At 40.8% G+C, this 19061-nt stretch overlaps 1 protein-coding gene across 5 annotated transcripts in view; it reads right to left on the bottom strand.

Moving 5' to 3' along the window:
* IRAG2 (inositol 1,4,5-triphosphate receptor associated 2) overlaps window positions 1-19061 on the bottom strand; it is a 72650-nt gene that overhangs the window by 16274 nt on the left and 37315 nt on the right. For all 5 annotated transcript variants that reach the window (XM_073544004.1, XM_073544008.1, XM_073544005.1 and 2 more), the window contains exons 18-20: window positions 3509-3623; window positions 1890-2052; window positions 1493-1533 (exon numbers count right to left, since the gene is read on the bottom strand). In XM_073544004.1, the coding sequence (XP_073400105.1) occupies window positions 1493-1533; window positions 1890-2052; window positions 3509-3623 (319 nt within the window). The remainder of the gene's footprint in view (window positions 1-1492; window positions 1534-1889; window positions 2053-3508; window positions 3624-19061) is intronic.

Raw genomic sequence — 19061 nt, 5'->3', positions numbered from 1 at the left:
CACCGCCAGAGGCACGCCAGCCCACCGCCAGAGGCACGCCAGCCCACCAGCCCACCGCCAGAGGCACGCCAGCCCACCACCAGAGGCACGCCAGCCCACTGCCAGAGGCACGCCAGCCCACCGCCAGAGGAACGCCAGCCCACCGCCAGAAGCACGCCAGCCCACCGCCAGAGGCACGCCAGCCCACCCCACCGCCAGAGGCACGCCAGCCCACTGCCAGCGGCACGCCAGCAGCACACCACCCCACCGCCAGAGGCACACCAGCCCACCGCCACAGGAACGTCAGCTCACCACCAGCCCACCGCCAGAGGCACACCAGCCCATCGCCAGAGACACACCAGAGGCACGCCAGCCCACCGCCAAAGGAACGTCAGCTCACCGCCAGAGGCACACCAGAGGCACGCCAGCCCACCGACAGAGGAACGTCAGCTCACCGCCAGCCCACCGCCAGAGGCATACCAGCCCACCGCCAGAGGCACGCCAGCCCACCGCCAGAGGCACGCCAGCCCACCGCCAGAGGCACGCCAGCCCACCGCCAGAGGCACGCCAGCCCACCCCACCGGCACGCCAGCCCACCGCCAGAGGCACACCAGCCCACCCCACTGGCACGCCAGCCCACCCCACCGCCAGAAACACGCCAGCCCACTGCCAGCGGCACGCCAGCCCACCGCCAGCGGCACGCCAGCAGCACGCCACCCCACCGCCAGAGGCACACCAGCCCACCGCCAGAGGAACGTCAGCTCACCGCCAGCCCACCGCCAGAGGCATACCAGCCCATCGCCAGAGACACACCAGAGGCACGCCAGCCCACCGCCAAAGGAACGTCAGCTCACCGCCAGCCCATCGCCAGAGACACACCAGAGGCACGCCAGCCCAGCGACAGACACACCAGCCCACCGCCAGAGGCACGCCACCAGAGGCACACCAGCCCACCGCCAGAGGAACGTCAGCTCACCGCCAGAGGAACGCCACCAGAGGCAGGCCAGCCCGCCGCCAGAGACACACCAGCCAACCGCCAAAGGAACGTCAGCTCACCGCAAGCCCACCGCCAGAGGCACGCCAGCCCACCGACAGAGGAACGTCAGCTCACCTCCAGCCCACTGCCAGAGGCATACCAGCCCATCGCCAGAGACACACCAGAGGCACGCCAGCCCACCGCCAAAGGAACGTCAGCTCACCGCCAGCCCATAGCCAGAGACACACCAGAGGCACGCCAACCCACCGACAGACACCAGCCCACCGCCAGAGGCATGCCACCAGAGGCACGCCAGCCCACCGCCAGAGGCACACCAGCCCACCGCCAGAGGCACACCAGCCCACCGCCAGAGGAACGTCAGCTCACCGCCAGAGGAACGCCACCAGAGGCACGCCAGCCCACCGCTGCACATTCATGACAATTTAAAAACCTTAAATTTGTAGAAGTGAAAAATGGTAAAAAATAAATTAATTGAAAAAAAATTCTACAGATTAATGAGATCAGATCGGGATCTACCTGATGATCCAGTATCCGGCCCTGCAGCAGATTTATAGTCTCTGAGGAAAAAAACAAGGTTAGATTTCCACGTTTAATACATTTTTCGTCTGACAGATTTGCTTGATATTAGGAAAAAATAAAATAACAACAACAATAATGCAACAATCACACCGAGCGGAAACAGAAAAGAATGAGAAGAAAAATGACAGAAAATATAAATGATAAACTGGAACCGGAGGGAAAGAACCAAGAAAACGTCTCTAGATTGGAAATTTTGTAGAAACTGAATAATTTGAGTTTCAATTTGTGATTCGCCGTCCGAGGAGACGACAGTCAGTGACTAGAAGTAAACTGCGCTCCGGGGTCATCCCTCCGGACGCCACCGCTCTCACCCTCCGGACGCCACCGCTCTCACCCTCCAGCTCGGTCGCCTTCTGCTCTCGGCTCCGGCGGTCGCTGGTTAACCCCTGCACCGCTGCCTGCAGCTCCCGCTGTTCCCTCCGGGCTTCTTCTAACTCTCTCTGCAGCTTTTCTGACTCTGACCGCACGGCGCGGAGAGAGATTTCCAAATCATCGATCTGCGGGTGACAGGAGACAGCAATAATAAAGAGGAAGCAAGTGTGCAGCCACAAGCCGGTGTCAGGGCCGGCGCACTGCCTGGTCTGCAGCCAATCAGGGGGAGAGGGCTGCGCAGAAATGCAGAACAGAAAAGTGCAATACACCAGAGAGGATACAAGGGCCAGAGTACAGCGTCCGTCTAAGGGCCAAGGGGGCCAGAGCACAACGCCCTCCGACGGCCCAGGAGGGGGAAGACCAGAGCACGACGCCCTCCGACGGCCCAGGAGGGGGGACCAGAGCACGACGCCCTCCGACTGCCCAGGAGGGGAAGACCAGAGCACGACGCCCTCCGACTGCCCAGGAGGGGAAGACCAGAGCACGACGCCCTCCGACTGCCCAGGAGGGGGGACCACAGCACGACGCCCTCCGACGGCCCAGGAGGGGGGACCACAGCACGACGCCCTCCGACGGCCCAGGAGGGGGGACCACAGCACGACGCCCTCCGACGGCCCAGGAGGGGGGACCACAGCACGACGCCCTCCGACGGCCCAGGAGGGGGGACCACAGCACGACGCCCTCCGACGGCCCAGGAGGGGGGACCACAGCACGACGCCCTCCGACGGCCCAGGAGGGGGGACCACAGCACGACGCCCTCCGACGGCCCAGGAGGGGGGACCACAGCACGACGCCCTCCGACGGCCCAGGAGGGGGGACCACAGCACGACGCCCTCCGACGGCCCAGGAGGGGGGACCACAGCACGACGCCCTCCGACGGCCCAGGAGGGGGGACCACAGCACGACGCCCTCCGACGGCCCAGGAGGGGGGACCACAGCACGACGCCCTCCGACGGCCCAGGAGGGGGGACCACAGCACGACGCCCTCCGACGGCCCAGGAGGGGGGACCACAGCACGACGCCCTCCGACGGCCCAGGAGGGGGGACCACAGCACGACGCCCTCCGACGGCCCAGGAGGGGGGACCACAGCACGACGCCCTCCGACGGCCCAGGAGGGGGGACCACAGCACGACGCCCTCCGACGGCCCAGGAGGGGGGACCACAGCACGACGCCCTCCGACGGCCCAGGAGGGGGGACCACAGCACGACGCCCTCCGACGGCCCAGGAGGGGGGACCACAGCACAATACTCCTACAACAGGTCCTCCATACAGGGGGCTGCACTAGATATTCTTATCTTCATCCACCCTCAAATTAACCACAATCAATGACAGCGTCTGTACAATTGGCGACATTGCTGTCTGTTCACTGAGGCTCTCACAGGTTTGGCAGATACCAGAGATTATAGCACAACAAGCTTCATAATTCTACAGGAAGAGCAGCGAGTTGGGCAATGACGACTTCCGCATAACTTCCCTTCCCAACTCCGACTGCCCAAAACTTCACAACCACAAAGAAGGCGACGTCCATTCCACCCACGCGGCGGGGCAGTGCCAGCGGGCGCACAGGGAGACGCAGTACCTGGCTGGTCAAGTCGTCTTGTTTGGAAGCCGAATCATGGAGCTGGGCTAGTACGGCGGCCTCCCTCCCCTCGGCTTCCTCCTGCAGATGCCTGGCGGCCTCTAGGTCTTGTGCTCTGTTCAATGAGTGGAAACCACAAGTCAATGACAAAGCTCAAAAGAAAAAAAATAAATAATAAAATTATAGATAGATAGATATATATATATATATATATATCTCTATCTATCTATCTATCTATCTCTCTCACAAGAAGCAGCGTAGAGGAGCGAGAGAGGTAGAGGGAGCGAGGAAGAGAGAGGGAGCACCTGTCTACAGGGTTCTTTGTTCCTCAAACCACGAAATGATGTCACATGCAAAAACCGAACAAAACAAACACGTCTCCGAAATAACTGCAGAGCATCGCACCGAGCATGAAAGAGAATCCAGGGAGAGACAGCGGGATCCGCACCCACAGGGGGACCAAAAAACCCACCCCAAACACCAGGGATCAAATCATGCCGGGTGCAGAAATCCACACTACAAATGTTCTCAGATCTCTTTATATAATGTCAAAATGCTCATCCCAACAGAAAATAAAGTTATCATAAAGAACACAACACCCAGACTATACCTAATATAATACTGCCCCCTATGTACAAGAATATAACTACTATAATACTGCTCCTATGTACAGGAATATAACTACTATAATACTGCCCCCTATGTACAGGAATATAACTACTATAATACTGCTCCTATGTACAAGAATATAACTACTATAATACTGCCCCCTATGTACAAGAATATAACTACTATAATAGTGCTACTATGTACAAGAATATATCTACTATAATACTGCTCCCTATGTACAAGAATATAACTACTATAATACTGCCCCCTATGTACAAGAATATAACTACTATAATAGTGCTCCTATGTACAAGAATATAACTACTATAATACTGCTCCTATGTACAAGAATATAACTACTATAATACTGCCCCTATGTACAAGAATATAACTACTATAATACTGCCCCCTATGTACAAGAATATAACTACTATAATAGTGCTACTATGTACAAGAATATATCTACTATAATACTGCTCCCTATGTACAAGAATATAACTACTATAATACTGCTCCCTATGTACAAGAATATAACTACTATAATACTGCCCCTATGTACAAGAATATAACTACTATAATACTGCTCCTATGTACAAGAATATAACTACTATAATACTGCCCCCTATGTACAAGAATATAACTACTATAATACTGCTCCCTATGTACAAGAATATAACTACTATAATACTGCTCCTATGTACAAGAATATAACTACTATAATACTGCTCCCTATGTACAAGAATATAACTACTATAATACTGCTCCCTATGTACAAGAATATAACTACTATAATACTGCTCCTATGCACAATAATATAACTACTATAATACTGCCCCTATGTACAAGAATATAACTACAATAATACTGCCCCGAAATACAAGAAAATAACTACTATAATACTGCCCCTATGTACAATACTAACTACTATAATACTGCCCCCTATGTACAAGACTATAACTACTATAATACTGCTCCTATGTACAAGAATATAACTACTATAACACTGCTCCCTATGTACAAGAATATAACTACTATAATACTGCCCCTATGTACAAGAATATAACTACTATAATACTGCTCCTATGTACAAGAATATAACTACTATAATACTGCCCCCTATGTACAAGAATATAACTACTATAATACTGCCCCTATGTGCAAGATTATAACTACTATAATACTGCCCCTATGTGCAAGAATATAACTACTATAATACTGCCCCCTATGTACAAGACTATAACTACTATAATACTGCCCCTATGTACAAGAATATAGCTACTATAATACTGCCCCTATGTGCAAGAATATAACTACTATAATACTGCCCCTATGTGCAAGAATATAACTACTATAATACTGCCCCTATGTACAAGAATATAGCTACTATAATACTGCCCCCTATGTACAAGAATATAACTACTATAATACTGCCCCCTATGTACAAGACTATAACTACTATAATACTGCCCCATATGTACAAGAATATAACTACTATAATACTGCCCCTATGTACAAGAATATAGCTACTATAATACTGCCCCCTATGTACAAGAATATAACTACTATAATACTGCCCCCTATGTACAAGACTATAACTACTATAATACTGCCCCATATGTACAAGAATATAACTACTATAATACTGCCCCCTATGTACAAGACTATAACTACTATAATACTGCCCCATATGTACAAGAATATAACTACTATAATACTGCCCCTATGTACAAGAATATAACTAGTATAATACTGCCACATATGTACAAGACTATAACTACTATAATACTACTCCTATATACAAGAATATAACTACTATAATACTGCCCCTATGTACAAGAATATAGCTACTATAATACTGCCCCTATGTACAAGAATATAACTACTATAATACTGCCCTCTATGTACAAGAATATAACTACTATAATACTGCCCTCTATGTACAAGAATATAACTACTATAATACTGCCCCATATGTACAAGAATATAACTACTATAATACTGCCCCTATGTACAAGAATATAACTAGTATAATACTGCCCCCTATGTACAAGACTATAACTACTATAATACTACTCCTATATACAAGAATATAACTACTATAATACTGCCCCTATGTACAAGAATATAGCTACTATAATACTGCCCCTATGTACAAGAATATAACTACTATAATACTGCCCTCTATGTACAAGAATATAACTACTATAATACTGCCCTCTATGTACAAGAATATAACTACTATAATACTGCCCCCTATGTACAAGAATATAACTACTATAATACTGCCCCCTATGTACAAGACTATAACTACTATAATACTGCCCCCTATGTACAAGAATATAACTACTATAATACTGCCCCCTATGTACAAGACTATAACTACTATAATACTGCCCCTATGTACAAGAGTATTACATATATATACACACATACACACACACACACACCTATAGAGAGGAAAACTAGGATGTTAAGGAAACCGTGCCGGAGGTGCCAGAGCCGTGAGGTCGCTCCTGGCTGTTGTCCTGGGATACAGCACAAGTTGCTCTAGAACACAACTTCATCATCCACAGACCAACACTCACATCATCCTGACAACTTAAGTCCTGGCTTAAATCCCTGGCAAAATCCGGAGAGCGCGCTGTAAACCGAGCAAAGGTCAGAAGAGGCGTAGGGCAAGACGCCGGCGTCACGAGAGTCCAAGACGGCACCGAGAGATGGATCTGTCTCCCCGTGTGAAGCCTCGCAGAGCGATTACATGGTGTTTACATACACATCATGAATACAGTACACAGACGCCACAAGGACAAGCACCGCAACACCTGCCAAATCTCCAGAACCCAAAGTGAGTGCCGCTCACTAACCCATTCATGGTGGCATCAAGATATTAGTCAGCCGACTGCTCACTGCCAAATATGTCCGTATTATCTACACCACACAGGACGAAAGCTGCCCCTATGTACAAGAATATAACTACTATAATACTGCCCCTATGTACAAGAATATAACTACTATAATACTGCCCCCTATGTACAAGAATATAACTACTATAATACTGCTCCTATGTACAAGAATATAACTACTATAATACTGCTCCTATGTACAAGAATATAACTACTATAATACTGCTCCTATGTACAAGAATATAACTACTAGAACACTGCTCCCTATGTACAAGAATATAACTACTATAATACTGCTCCCTATGTACAAGAATATAACTACTATAATACTGCTCCTATGTACAAGAATATAACTACTATAATACTGCCCCCTATGTACAAGAATATAACTACTATAATACTGCCCCCCTATGTACAAGAATATAACTACTATAATACTGCCCCCCTATGTACAAGAATATAACTACTATAATAGAGCACCCTATGTACAAGAATACAACTACTATAATACTGCCCTCTATGTACAAGAATATTACTATAATAATACTGCCTCCCCTATGTACAAGAATATAACTACTATATTACTGCCTCCTATGTACAAGAATATAACTACTATAATACTGCCCCCTATGTACAAGACTAACTACTATAATACTGCCCCCTATGTACAAGACTAACTACTATAATACTGCCCCCTATGTACAAGAATATAACTACTATAATACTGCCCCTATGTACAAGAATATAACTACTATAATACTGCCCCTATGTACAAGAATATAACTACTATAATACTGCCCCCTATGTACAAGAATATAACTACTATAATACTGCCCCCTATGTACAAGAATATAACTACTATAATACTGCCCCTATGTACAAGAATATAACTACTATAATACTGCCTCCTATGTACAAGAATATAACTACTATAATAGTGCCCCTATGTACAAGAATATAACTAATACTGCTCCCTATGTACAAGAATATAACTACTATAATACTGCCCCCCTATGTACAAGAATATAACTACTATAATACTGTCCCCTATGTACAAGAATATAACTACTATAATACTGCCCCTATGTACAAGAATATAACTACTATAATACTGCCCCCCTATGTACAAGAATATAACTACTATAATAGAGCACCCTATGTACAAGAATACAACTACTATAATACTGCCCTCTATGTACAAGAATATTACTATAATAATACTGCCTCCCCTATGTACAAGAATATAACTACTATATTACTGCCTCCTATGTACAAGAATATAACTACTATAATACTGCCCCCTATGTACAAGACTAACTACTATAATACTGCCCCCTATGTACAAGACTAACTACTATAATACTGCCCCCTATGTACAAGAATATAACTACTATAATACTGCCCCTATGTACAAGAATATAACTACTATAATACTGCCCCTATGTACAAGAATATAACTACTATAATACTGCCCCCTATGTACAAGAATATAACTACTATAATACTGCCCCCTATGTACAAGAATATAACTACTATAATACTGCCCCTATGTACAAGAATATAACTACTATAATACTGCCTCCTATGTACAAGAATATAACTACTATAATAGTGCCCCTATGTACAAGAATATAACTACTATAATACTGCTCCCTATGTACAAGAATATAACTACTATAATACTGCCTCAATGTACAAGAATATAACTACTATAATACTGCCCCCCTATGTACAAGAATATAACTACTATAATAGAGCACCCTATGTACAAGAATACAACTACTATAATACTGCCCTCTATGTACAAGAATATTACTATAATAATACTGCCTCCCCTATGTACAAGAATATAACTACTATATTACTGCCTCCTATGTACAAGAATATAACTACTATAATACTGCCCCCTATGTACAAGACTAACTACTATAATACTGCCCCCTATGTACAAGACTAACTACTATAATACTGCCCCCTATGTACAAGAATATAACTACTATAATACTGCCCCTATGTACAAGAATATAACTACTATAATACTGCCCCTATGTACAAGAATATAACTACTATAATACTGCCCCCTATGTACAAGAATATAACTACTATAATACTGCCCCCTATGTACAAGAATATAACTACTATAATACTGCCCCCTATGTACAAGAATATAACTACTATAATACTGCCCCTATGTACAAGAATATAACTACTATAATACTGCCTCTATGTACAAGAATATAACTACTATAATACTGCCCCTATGTACAAGAATATAACTACTATAATACTGCTCCCTATGTACAAGAATATAACTACTATAATACTGCCCCTATGTACAAGAATATAACTACTATAATACTGCCCCTATGTACAAGAATATAACTACTATAATACTGCCCCTATATACAAGAATATAACTACTATAATACTGCCCTTATGTACAAGAATATAACTACTATAATACTGCCCCCTATGTACAAGAATATAACTACTATAATACTGCCCCCTATGTACAAGAATATAACTACTATAATACTGCCCCTATGTACAAGAATATAACTACTATAATACTGCCTCTATGTACAAGAATATAACTACTATAATACTGCCCCTATGTACAAGAATATAACTACTATAATACTGCTCCCTATGTACAAGAATATAACTACTATAATACTGCCCCTATGTACAAGAATATAACTACTATAATACTGCCCCTATGTACAAGAATATAACTACTATAATACTGCCCCTATATACAAGAATATAACTACTATAATACTGCCCCTATGTACAAGAATATAACTACTATAATACTGCTCCCTATGTACAAGAATATAACTACTATAATACTGCCCCTATGTACAAGAATATAACTACTATAATACTGCCCCTATATACAAGAATATAACTACTATAATACTGCCCCTATGTACAAGAATATAACTACTATAATACTGCTCCCTATGTACAAGAATATAACTACTATAATACTGCCCCTATGTACAAGAATATAACTACTATAATACTGCCCCTATGTACAAGAATATAACTACTATAATACTGCCCCTATATACAAGAATATAACTACTATAATACTGCCCTTATGTACAAGAATATAACTACTATAATACTGCCCCCTATGTACAAGAATATAACTACTATAATACTGCCCCCTATGTACAAGAATATAACTACTATAATACTGCCCCTATGTACAAGAATATAACTACTATAATACTGCCTCTATGTACAAGAATATAACTACTATAATACTGCCCCTATGTACAAGAATATAACTACTATAATACTGCTCCCTATGTACAAGAATATAACTACTATAATACTGCCCCTATGTACAAGAATATAACTACTATAATACTGCCCCCTATGTACAAGAATATAACTACTACTAGCTGAAGAGCCCGGCGCTGCCCGGGCATAGTATCTAACTGTGGTTATAGCAAATTATAATTATCCACCATCCCATAGTCCCGTGCCCATATACCCATCATACATATATATTTTTCAAGCAGAAGATTGATAACATCAGAGACAGTTTTGGTCGACAACCCCCAGAGCCCTTCCTCCTAACTACTCAGGCCTCTCCTCCTCCAGAACCAGCTTCTCCACCATTACAGAAGATCGACTCTCCACTCTACTCTCAAGATCACATCTCACCACCTGTGCACTTGACCCGATCCCATCTCACTTCATCCCAAACCTCACCACAGTCTTCATCCCAACCCTAACCCATCTCTTCAACCTATCACTAACAACTTGTGTGTTCCCCTCAAGCTTTAAACATGCCTCCATCGCACCTATCCTCAAAAAGCCCTCTCTTGACCCATCCTCTGTATCTAGCTATCGCCCTATATCACTTCTCCCCTACGCCTCCAAGCTACTGGAACAACACGTCTACCTTGAACTGTCCTCCCATCTTTCTTCTTGCTCCCTCTTCGACCACTTACAATCTGGCTTCCGGTCATACCACTCCACTGAAACTGCCCTTACTAAGGTCACCAATGACCTCTTAACCGCCAAGAGCAAGCGACACTACTCTGTCCTCCTCCTCCTGGACCTGTCGGCTGCCTTTGACACAGTGGACCATTCCCTATTACTACAGACCCTCTCATCCCTCGGCATCACAGACTTGGCCCTATCCTGGATCTCATCATACCTAACAGACCGGACATTCAGCGTCTCCCACTCACACACCACCTCCTCACTGCGCCCCCTATCCGGAGTCCTGCAAGGTTCAGTCCTAGGGCCCCTGCTCTTCTCCATTTACACCTTTGGCCTGGGACAGCTCATAGAATCTCATGGCTTTCAGCATCATCTCTGCGGATGACAGATCTACATCTCTGGACCAGATATCACCTCCCTACTAACCAGAATCCCTCAATGTCTGTCCACTATTTCATCCTTCTTCTCCGCTAGATTTCTGAAACTTAACATGCACAAAACAGAATTCATCATCTTTCTACCATCTCACGTGACCCCCCCCAACGAACCTATCAATTACAGTTAATGACTGCCCACTCTCCCCAGTCCCACAAGCTCGCTGCCTCGGAGTAATCCTTGACGCTCTGCTATAAACCACATATCCAAGCCCTTTCCGCTTCCTGCTGACTTCAACTCAAAAATATTTCACGAATCCGTTCATTCCTCAACCAAAAATCTGCAAAAACCCTAGTCCATGCACTCATCATCTCCCACCTTGACTACTGCAACCTCCTGCTCAGTGGCCTCCCCTCGAACACTCTCGCACCCCTCCAATCTATTCTAAACTCCGCTGCCCGACTAATACACCTGTCCCCCCGCTATTCCCCAGCTTCTCCCCTCTGTCAATCCCTTCACTGGCTCCCCATTACCCAGAGACTCCAGTACAAAACCCTAACCATGACATACAAAGCCATCCACAACCTGTCTCCTCCATACATCTGTGACCTCGTCTCCCGGTACTTTCCTGCACGCAACCTCCGATCCTCACAAGATCTCCTTCTCTACTCCCCTCTTATCTCCTCTTCCCACAATCGCATACAAGATTTCTCTTGCGCATCCCCCTACTCTGGAACTCTCTACCACAACATGTCAGACTCTCACCTACCATGGAAACCTTCAAAAAGAGCCTGAAGACCGACCTCTTCCGACAAGCCTACAACCTGCAGTAACCACCGATCGACCAAACCGCTGCACGAACAGCTCTACCCTCACCTACTGTATTATCACCCATCCCTTGTAGATTGTGAGCCCTCGCGGGCAGGGTCCTCTCTCCTCCTGTACCAGTCATGACTTGTATTGTTTAACATTATTGTACTAGTTTTTATTATGTATACCCCTCCTCACATGTAAAGCGCCATGGAATAAATGGCGCTATAACAATATTATTATTATTTATTCTCCATCCCATAGTCCCATGCCCATATACCATCATACATATTCGCCATCCCATAGTCCCGTGCCCATATAACCGTCATACATATTCTCCATCCACTGCCCCTATGTACAACAATATAACTACTATAATACTGCCCCTATGTACAAGAATATAACTACTATAATACTGCCCCCTATGTACAAGAATATAACTACTATAATACTGCCCCATGTACAAGAATATAACTACTATAATACTGCCCCATGTACAAGAATATAACTACTATAATACTGCCCCTATGTACAAGAATATAACTACTATAATACTGCCCCCTATGTACAAGAATATAACTACTATAATACTGCCCCATGTACAAGAATATAACTACTATAATACTGCCCCATGTACAAGAATATAACTACTATAATACTGCCCCTATATACAAGAATATAACTGCTATAATACTGTCCACTATGTACAAGAATATAACTGCTATAATACTGTCCACTATGTACAAGAATATAACTACTATAATACTGCCCCCTATGTACAAGAATATAACTACTATAATACTGCTCCTATGTACAAGAATATAACTACTATAATACTGCTCTCTATGTACAAGAATATAACTACTATAATACTGCTCTCTATGTACATGAATATAACTACTATAATACTGCCCCATGTACAAGAATATAACTACTATAATACTGCCCCTATGTACAAGAATATAACTACTATAATACTGCCCCCTATGTACAAGAATATAACTACTATAACACTGCTCCCTATGTACAAGAATATAACTATAATACTGCCCCCTATGTACAAGAATATAACTATAATACTGCCCCCTATGTACAAGAATATAACTACTATAATACTGCTCCTATGTACAAGAATATAACTACTATAATACTGCTCCTATGTACAAGAATATAACTACTATAATACTGCTCCTATGTACAAGAATATAACTACTATAATACTGCTCCTATGTACAAGAATATAACTACTATAATACTGCCTCTATGTACAAGAATATAACTACTATAATACTGCCCCCCATGTACAAGACTATAACTACTATAATACTGCCCCTATGTACAAGAATATAACTACTATAATACTGCTCCTATGTACAAGAATATAACTACTATAATAGAGCACCCTATGTACAAGAATACAACTACTATAATACTGCCCTCTATGTACAAGAATATTACTATAATACTGCCTCCCCTATGTACAAGAATATAACTACTATATTACTGCCTCCTATGTACAAGAATATAACTACTATATTACTGCCTCCTATGTACAAGAATATAACTACTATAATACTGCCCCCTATGTACAAGACTAACTACTATAATACTGCCCCCTATGTACAAGAATATAACTACTATAATACTGCTCCTATATACAAGAATATAACTACTATAATACTGCCCCCTATGTACAAAAATATAACTACTATAATACTGCCCCCTATGTACAAAAATATAACTACTATAATACTGCCCCCTATGTACAAAAATATAACTACTATAATACTGCCCTCTATGTACAAGAATATTTCTATAATACTGCTCCTATATACAAGAATATAACTACTATAATACTGCCCCTATATACAAGAATATAACTACTATAATACTGCTCCTATGTACAAGAATATTACTACTATACTACTGCTCCCTATGTACAAGACTATAACTACTATAATACTGCCCCCTATGTACAAGAATATAACTACTATAATACTGCCCCTATGTACAAGAATATAACTACTATAATACTGCTCCTATGTACAAGAATATAACTACTATAATAGAGCACCCTATGTACAAGATTACAACTACTATAATACTGCCCTCTATGTACAAGAATATTACTATAATACTGCCTCCCCTATGTACAAGAATATAACTACTATAATACTGCCCCCTATGTACAAGAATATAACTGCTATAATACTGCTCCCTATGTACAAGAATATAACTACTATAATACTGCCCCTATGTACAAGAATATAACTACTATAATACTGCCCCCTATGTACAAGAATATAACTGTTATAATACTGCTCCCTATGTACAAGAATATAACTACTATAATACTGCCCCTATGTACAGGAATATAACTACTATAATACTGCTCCCTATGTACAAGAATATAACTATAATACTGCCCCCTATGTACAAGAATATAACTACTATAATACTGCTCCTATGTACAATATAACTACTATAATACTGCTCCTATGTACAAGAATATAACTACTATAATACTGCCCCTATATACAAGAATATAACTACTATAATACTGCTCCTGTGTACAAGAATATAACTACTATAATACTGCCCCCTATGTACAAGAATATAACTACTATAATACTGCTCCTATGTACAAGAATATAACTACTATACTACTGCTCCCTATGTACAGGAATATAACTACTATAATACTGTCCACTATGTACAAGAATATAACTACTATAATACTGCCCCCTATGTACAAGAATATAACTACTATAATACTGCCCCTATGTACAAGAATATAACTACTATAATACTGCCCCTATGTACAAGAATATAACTACTATAATACTGCTCCTATGTACAAGAATATAACTACTATAATACTGCCCCTATGTACTAGAATATAACTACTATAATACTGCCCCCTATGTACAAGAATATAACTACTATAATACTGCTCCTATGTACAAGAATATAACTACTATAATACTGCCCCATGTACTAGAATATAACTACTATAATACTGCTCCTATGTACAAGAATATAACTACTATAATACTGCTCCTATGTACAAGAATATAACTACTATAATACTGCCCCTATGTACTAGAATATAACTACTATAATACTGCTCTCTATGTACATGAATATAACTGCTATAATACTGCCCCCTATGTACAAGAATATAACTACTATAATACTGCCCCTATGTACAAGAATATAACTACTATAATACTGCCCCCTATGTACAAGAATATAACTACTATAATACTGCTCCTATGTACAAGAATATAACTACTATACTACTGCTCCCTATGTACAAGAATATAACTACTTAAATACTGCTCCCTATACAAGAATATAACTGCTATAATACTGCCCCTATGTACAAGAATATAACTACTATAATACTGCCCCCTATGTACAAGAATATAACTACTATAATACTGCCCCCTATGTACAAGAATATAACTACTATAATACTGCTCCTATGTACAAGAATATAACTACTATACTACTGCTCGCTATGTACAAGAATATAACTACTATAATACTGCTCCCTATACAAGAATATAACTACTATAATACTGCCCCTATGTGCAAGAATATAACTACTATAATACTGCCCCTATGTACAAGAATATAACTACTATACTACTGCTCCCTATGTACAAGAATATAACTACTATAATACTGCCCCTATGTACAAGAATATAACTGCTATAATACTGCTCCTATGTACAAGAATATAACTACTATACTACTGCTCCCTATGTACAAGAATATAACTACTATAATACTGCCCCTATACAAGAATATAACTGCTATAATACTGCCCCTATGTACAAGAATATAACTGCTATAATACTGCCCCTATGTACGAGAATATAACTACTATAATACTGCCCCTATGTACAAGAATATAACTACTATAATACTGCTCCTATGTACAAGAATATAACTGCTATAATACTGCCCCTATGTACAAGAATATAACTATTATAATACTGTCCCTATGTACATGAATATAACTACTATAATACTGCTCCTATATACAAGAATATAACTACTATAATACTGTCTCCTATGTACAAGAATATAATTACTATAATACTGTCCACTATGTACAAGAATATAACTACTATAATACTGCCCCATGTACAAGAATATAACTACTATAATACTGCCCCTATGTACAAGAATATAACTACTATAATACTGCCCCTATGTACAAGAATATAACTACTATAATACTGCTCCTATATACAAGAATATAACTACTATAATACTGCCCCTATGTACAAGAATATAACTACTATAATACTGCTCCTATATACAAGAATATAATTGCTATAATACTGTCCCTATGTACAAGAATATAACTGCTATAATACTGCCCCTATGTACGAGAATATAACTACTATAATACTACCCCTATGTACAAGAATATAACTACTATAATACTGCTCCTATGTACAAGAATATAACTGCTATAATACTGCCCCTATGTACGAGAATATAACTACTATAATACTACCCCTATGTACAAGAATATAACTACTATAATACTGCTCCTATGTACAAGAATATAACTACTATAATACTGCCCCTATGTACAAGAATATAACTATTATAATACTGTCCCTATGTACAAGAATATAACTACTATAATACTGCTCCTATATACAAGAATATAACTACTATAATACTGTCTCCTATGTACAAGAATATAATTACTATAATACTGTCCACTATGTACAAGAATATAACTACTATAATACTGCCCCTATGTACAAGAATATAACTACTATAATACTGCTCCTATGTACAAGAATATAACTGCTATAATACTGCCCCTATGTACAAGAATATAACTATTATAATACTGTCCCTATGTACAAGAATATAACTACTATAATACTGCTCCTATGTACAAGAATATAACTGCTATAATACTGCCCCTATGTACAAGAATATAACTATTATAATACTGTCCCTATGTACAAGAATATAACTACTATAATACTGCTCCTATATACAAGAATATAACTACTATAATACTGTCTCCTATGTACAAGAATATAACTACTATAATACTGTCTCCTATGTACAAGAATATAATTACTATAATACTGTCCACTATGTACAAGAATATAACTACTATAATACTGCCCCCTATGTACAAGAATATAACTACTATAATACTGCCCCCTATGTACAAGAATATAACTACTATAATACTGCTCCTATGTACAAGAATATAACTGCTATAATCAGGGCTGTGGAGTCGGTAAGCCAAACCTGCGACTCCGACTCCTCAATTTCCCTTACACCGACTCCGACTCCACGACTCTGACTCCCACACATATTGCTTATATTTAAATGAAAAATTTATTGTAGTACAATGTGAACCTCAGACATTGAATCATTTTTATGATCCAATAATCAAGATATTTAGATAGAACAGAATATATATTGGTGTACTACCCGGTTTTCATTCTTTTTGGTACAGATACGATATGGATAGACAGATATGGATAAATGGATAGATAGAGCAGATTTCTAATCTGCTTTTGCTATTGAAAACATTATCTATGAGCTCAAAAACCTTTCAGGTGATGCAGTTTTTTAAAAAGATGATCAGCTTTTGCAGCTGAAAAACGTATCCTCAAAAAACACAGGAAAAACGCTGTGTGTGAATGTAGCCTTAGATCAGGAATAGAACAGCCATTTATAGGACATTTCATAACTTTCCCAAACTCCTATGAAAAAATATTCAGCACATCCTGCATTGAATTACTGTACCCAATTTATTATATATTTTAGGAGTCGGAGTCGGTCCATTTTATACCGACTCCAACTCCGACTCCACCAAAATGAGCACCGACTCCGACTCCACGACTCCGACTCCGACTCCACAGCCCTGGCTATAATACTGCCCCCATGTACAAGAATATAACTACTATAATACTACCCCTATGTACAAGAATATAACTACTATAATACTACCCCTATGTACAAGAATATAACTACTATAATACTGCTCCTATGTACAAGAATATAACTACTATAATACTGCCCCTATGTACAAGAATATAACTACTATAATACTGCTCCTATGTACAAGAATATAACTACTATAATACTACCCCTATGTACAAGAATATAATTACTATAATACTGCCCCCCTATGTGCAAGAATATAACTACTATAATACTGCCCCCTATGTACAAGAATATAACTACTATAATACTGCTCCCTATATACAAGAATATAACTACTATAATACTGCCCCTATGTACAAGAATATAACTACTATAATACTGCCCCTATGTACAAGAATATAACTACTATAATACTGCCCCTATGTACAAGAATATAACTAGTATAATACTGCTCCCTATATACAAGAATATAACTACTATAATACTGTTCCTACTGCAACTAATGGAATTTGATATACGGATGGAAATGAACTCCTAGGCGGAAGGCACTTAAGGCTTCTGGATAAGGGCAGATAGCCGACCCGAGTATAACGAATGTTCATGATGGGCCAGGATCAAAGCCTCAAGGTCTTCTTGGTGCCGATATTACTTGGTCAAAAGGGAAAATCAAAAGCTGCAGAGATATAGAGTTTGGAGCTTAGTTCATGGTTCATACATTCCAAGGCAAACTCTACACTGTCAAAGCAGAAATTGACAGAAAAGGACTCGATCAGATGTCAATGAATCTTCTATTCTTACTATGATAACCGAAGAAGAAACTGTCACTTTTATTCTGATCAGTCACTGTCCTGAAGAACAATGCTGTCAGTGATGTCATCTCGATACAACTAAGAGCGCCAATCCAGGTCACAGCTATACAAGTCTACTCACCAACAACAGATGCCGAT

This window comes from Dendrobates tinctorius, unplaced genomic scaffold (assembly GCF_039654945.1).
Source record: "Dendrobates tinctorius isolate UK_male_01 unplaced genomic scaffold, ASM3965494v1 ptg000136l, whole genome shotgun sequence".
Classification (NCBI taxonomy): domain Eukaryota; kingdom Metazoa; phylum Chordata; class Amphibia; order Anura; family Dendrobatidae; genus Dendrobates; species Dendrobates tinctorius.
This window is presented reverse-complemented; position numbering and strand designations above follow the sequence as displayed.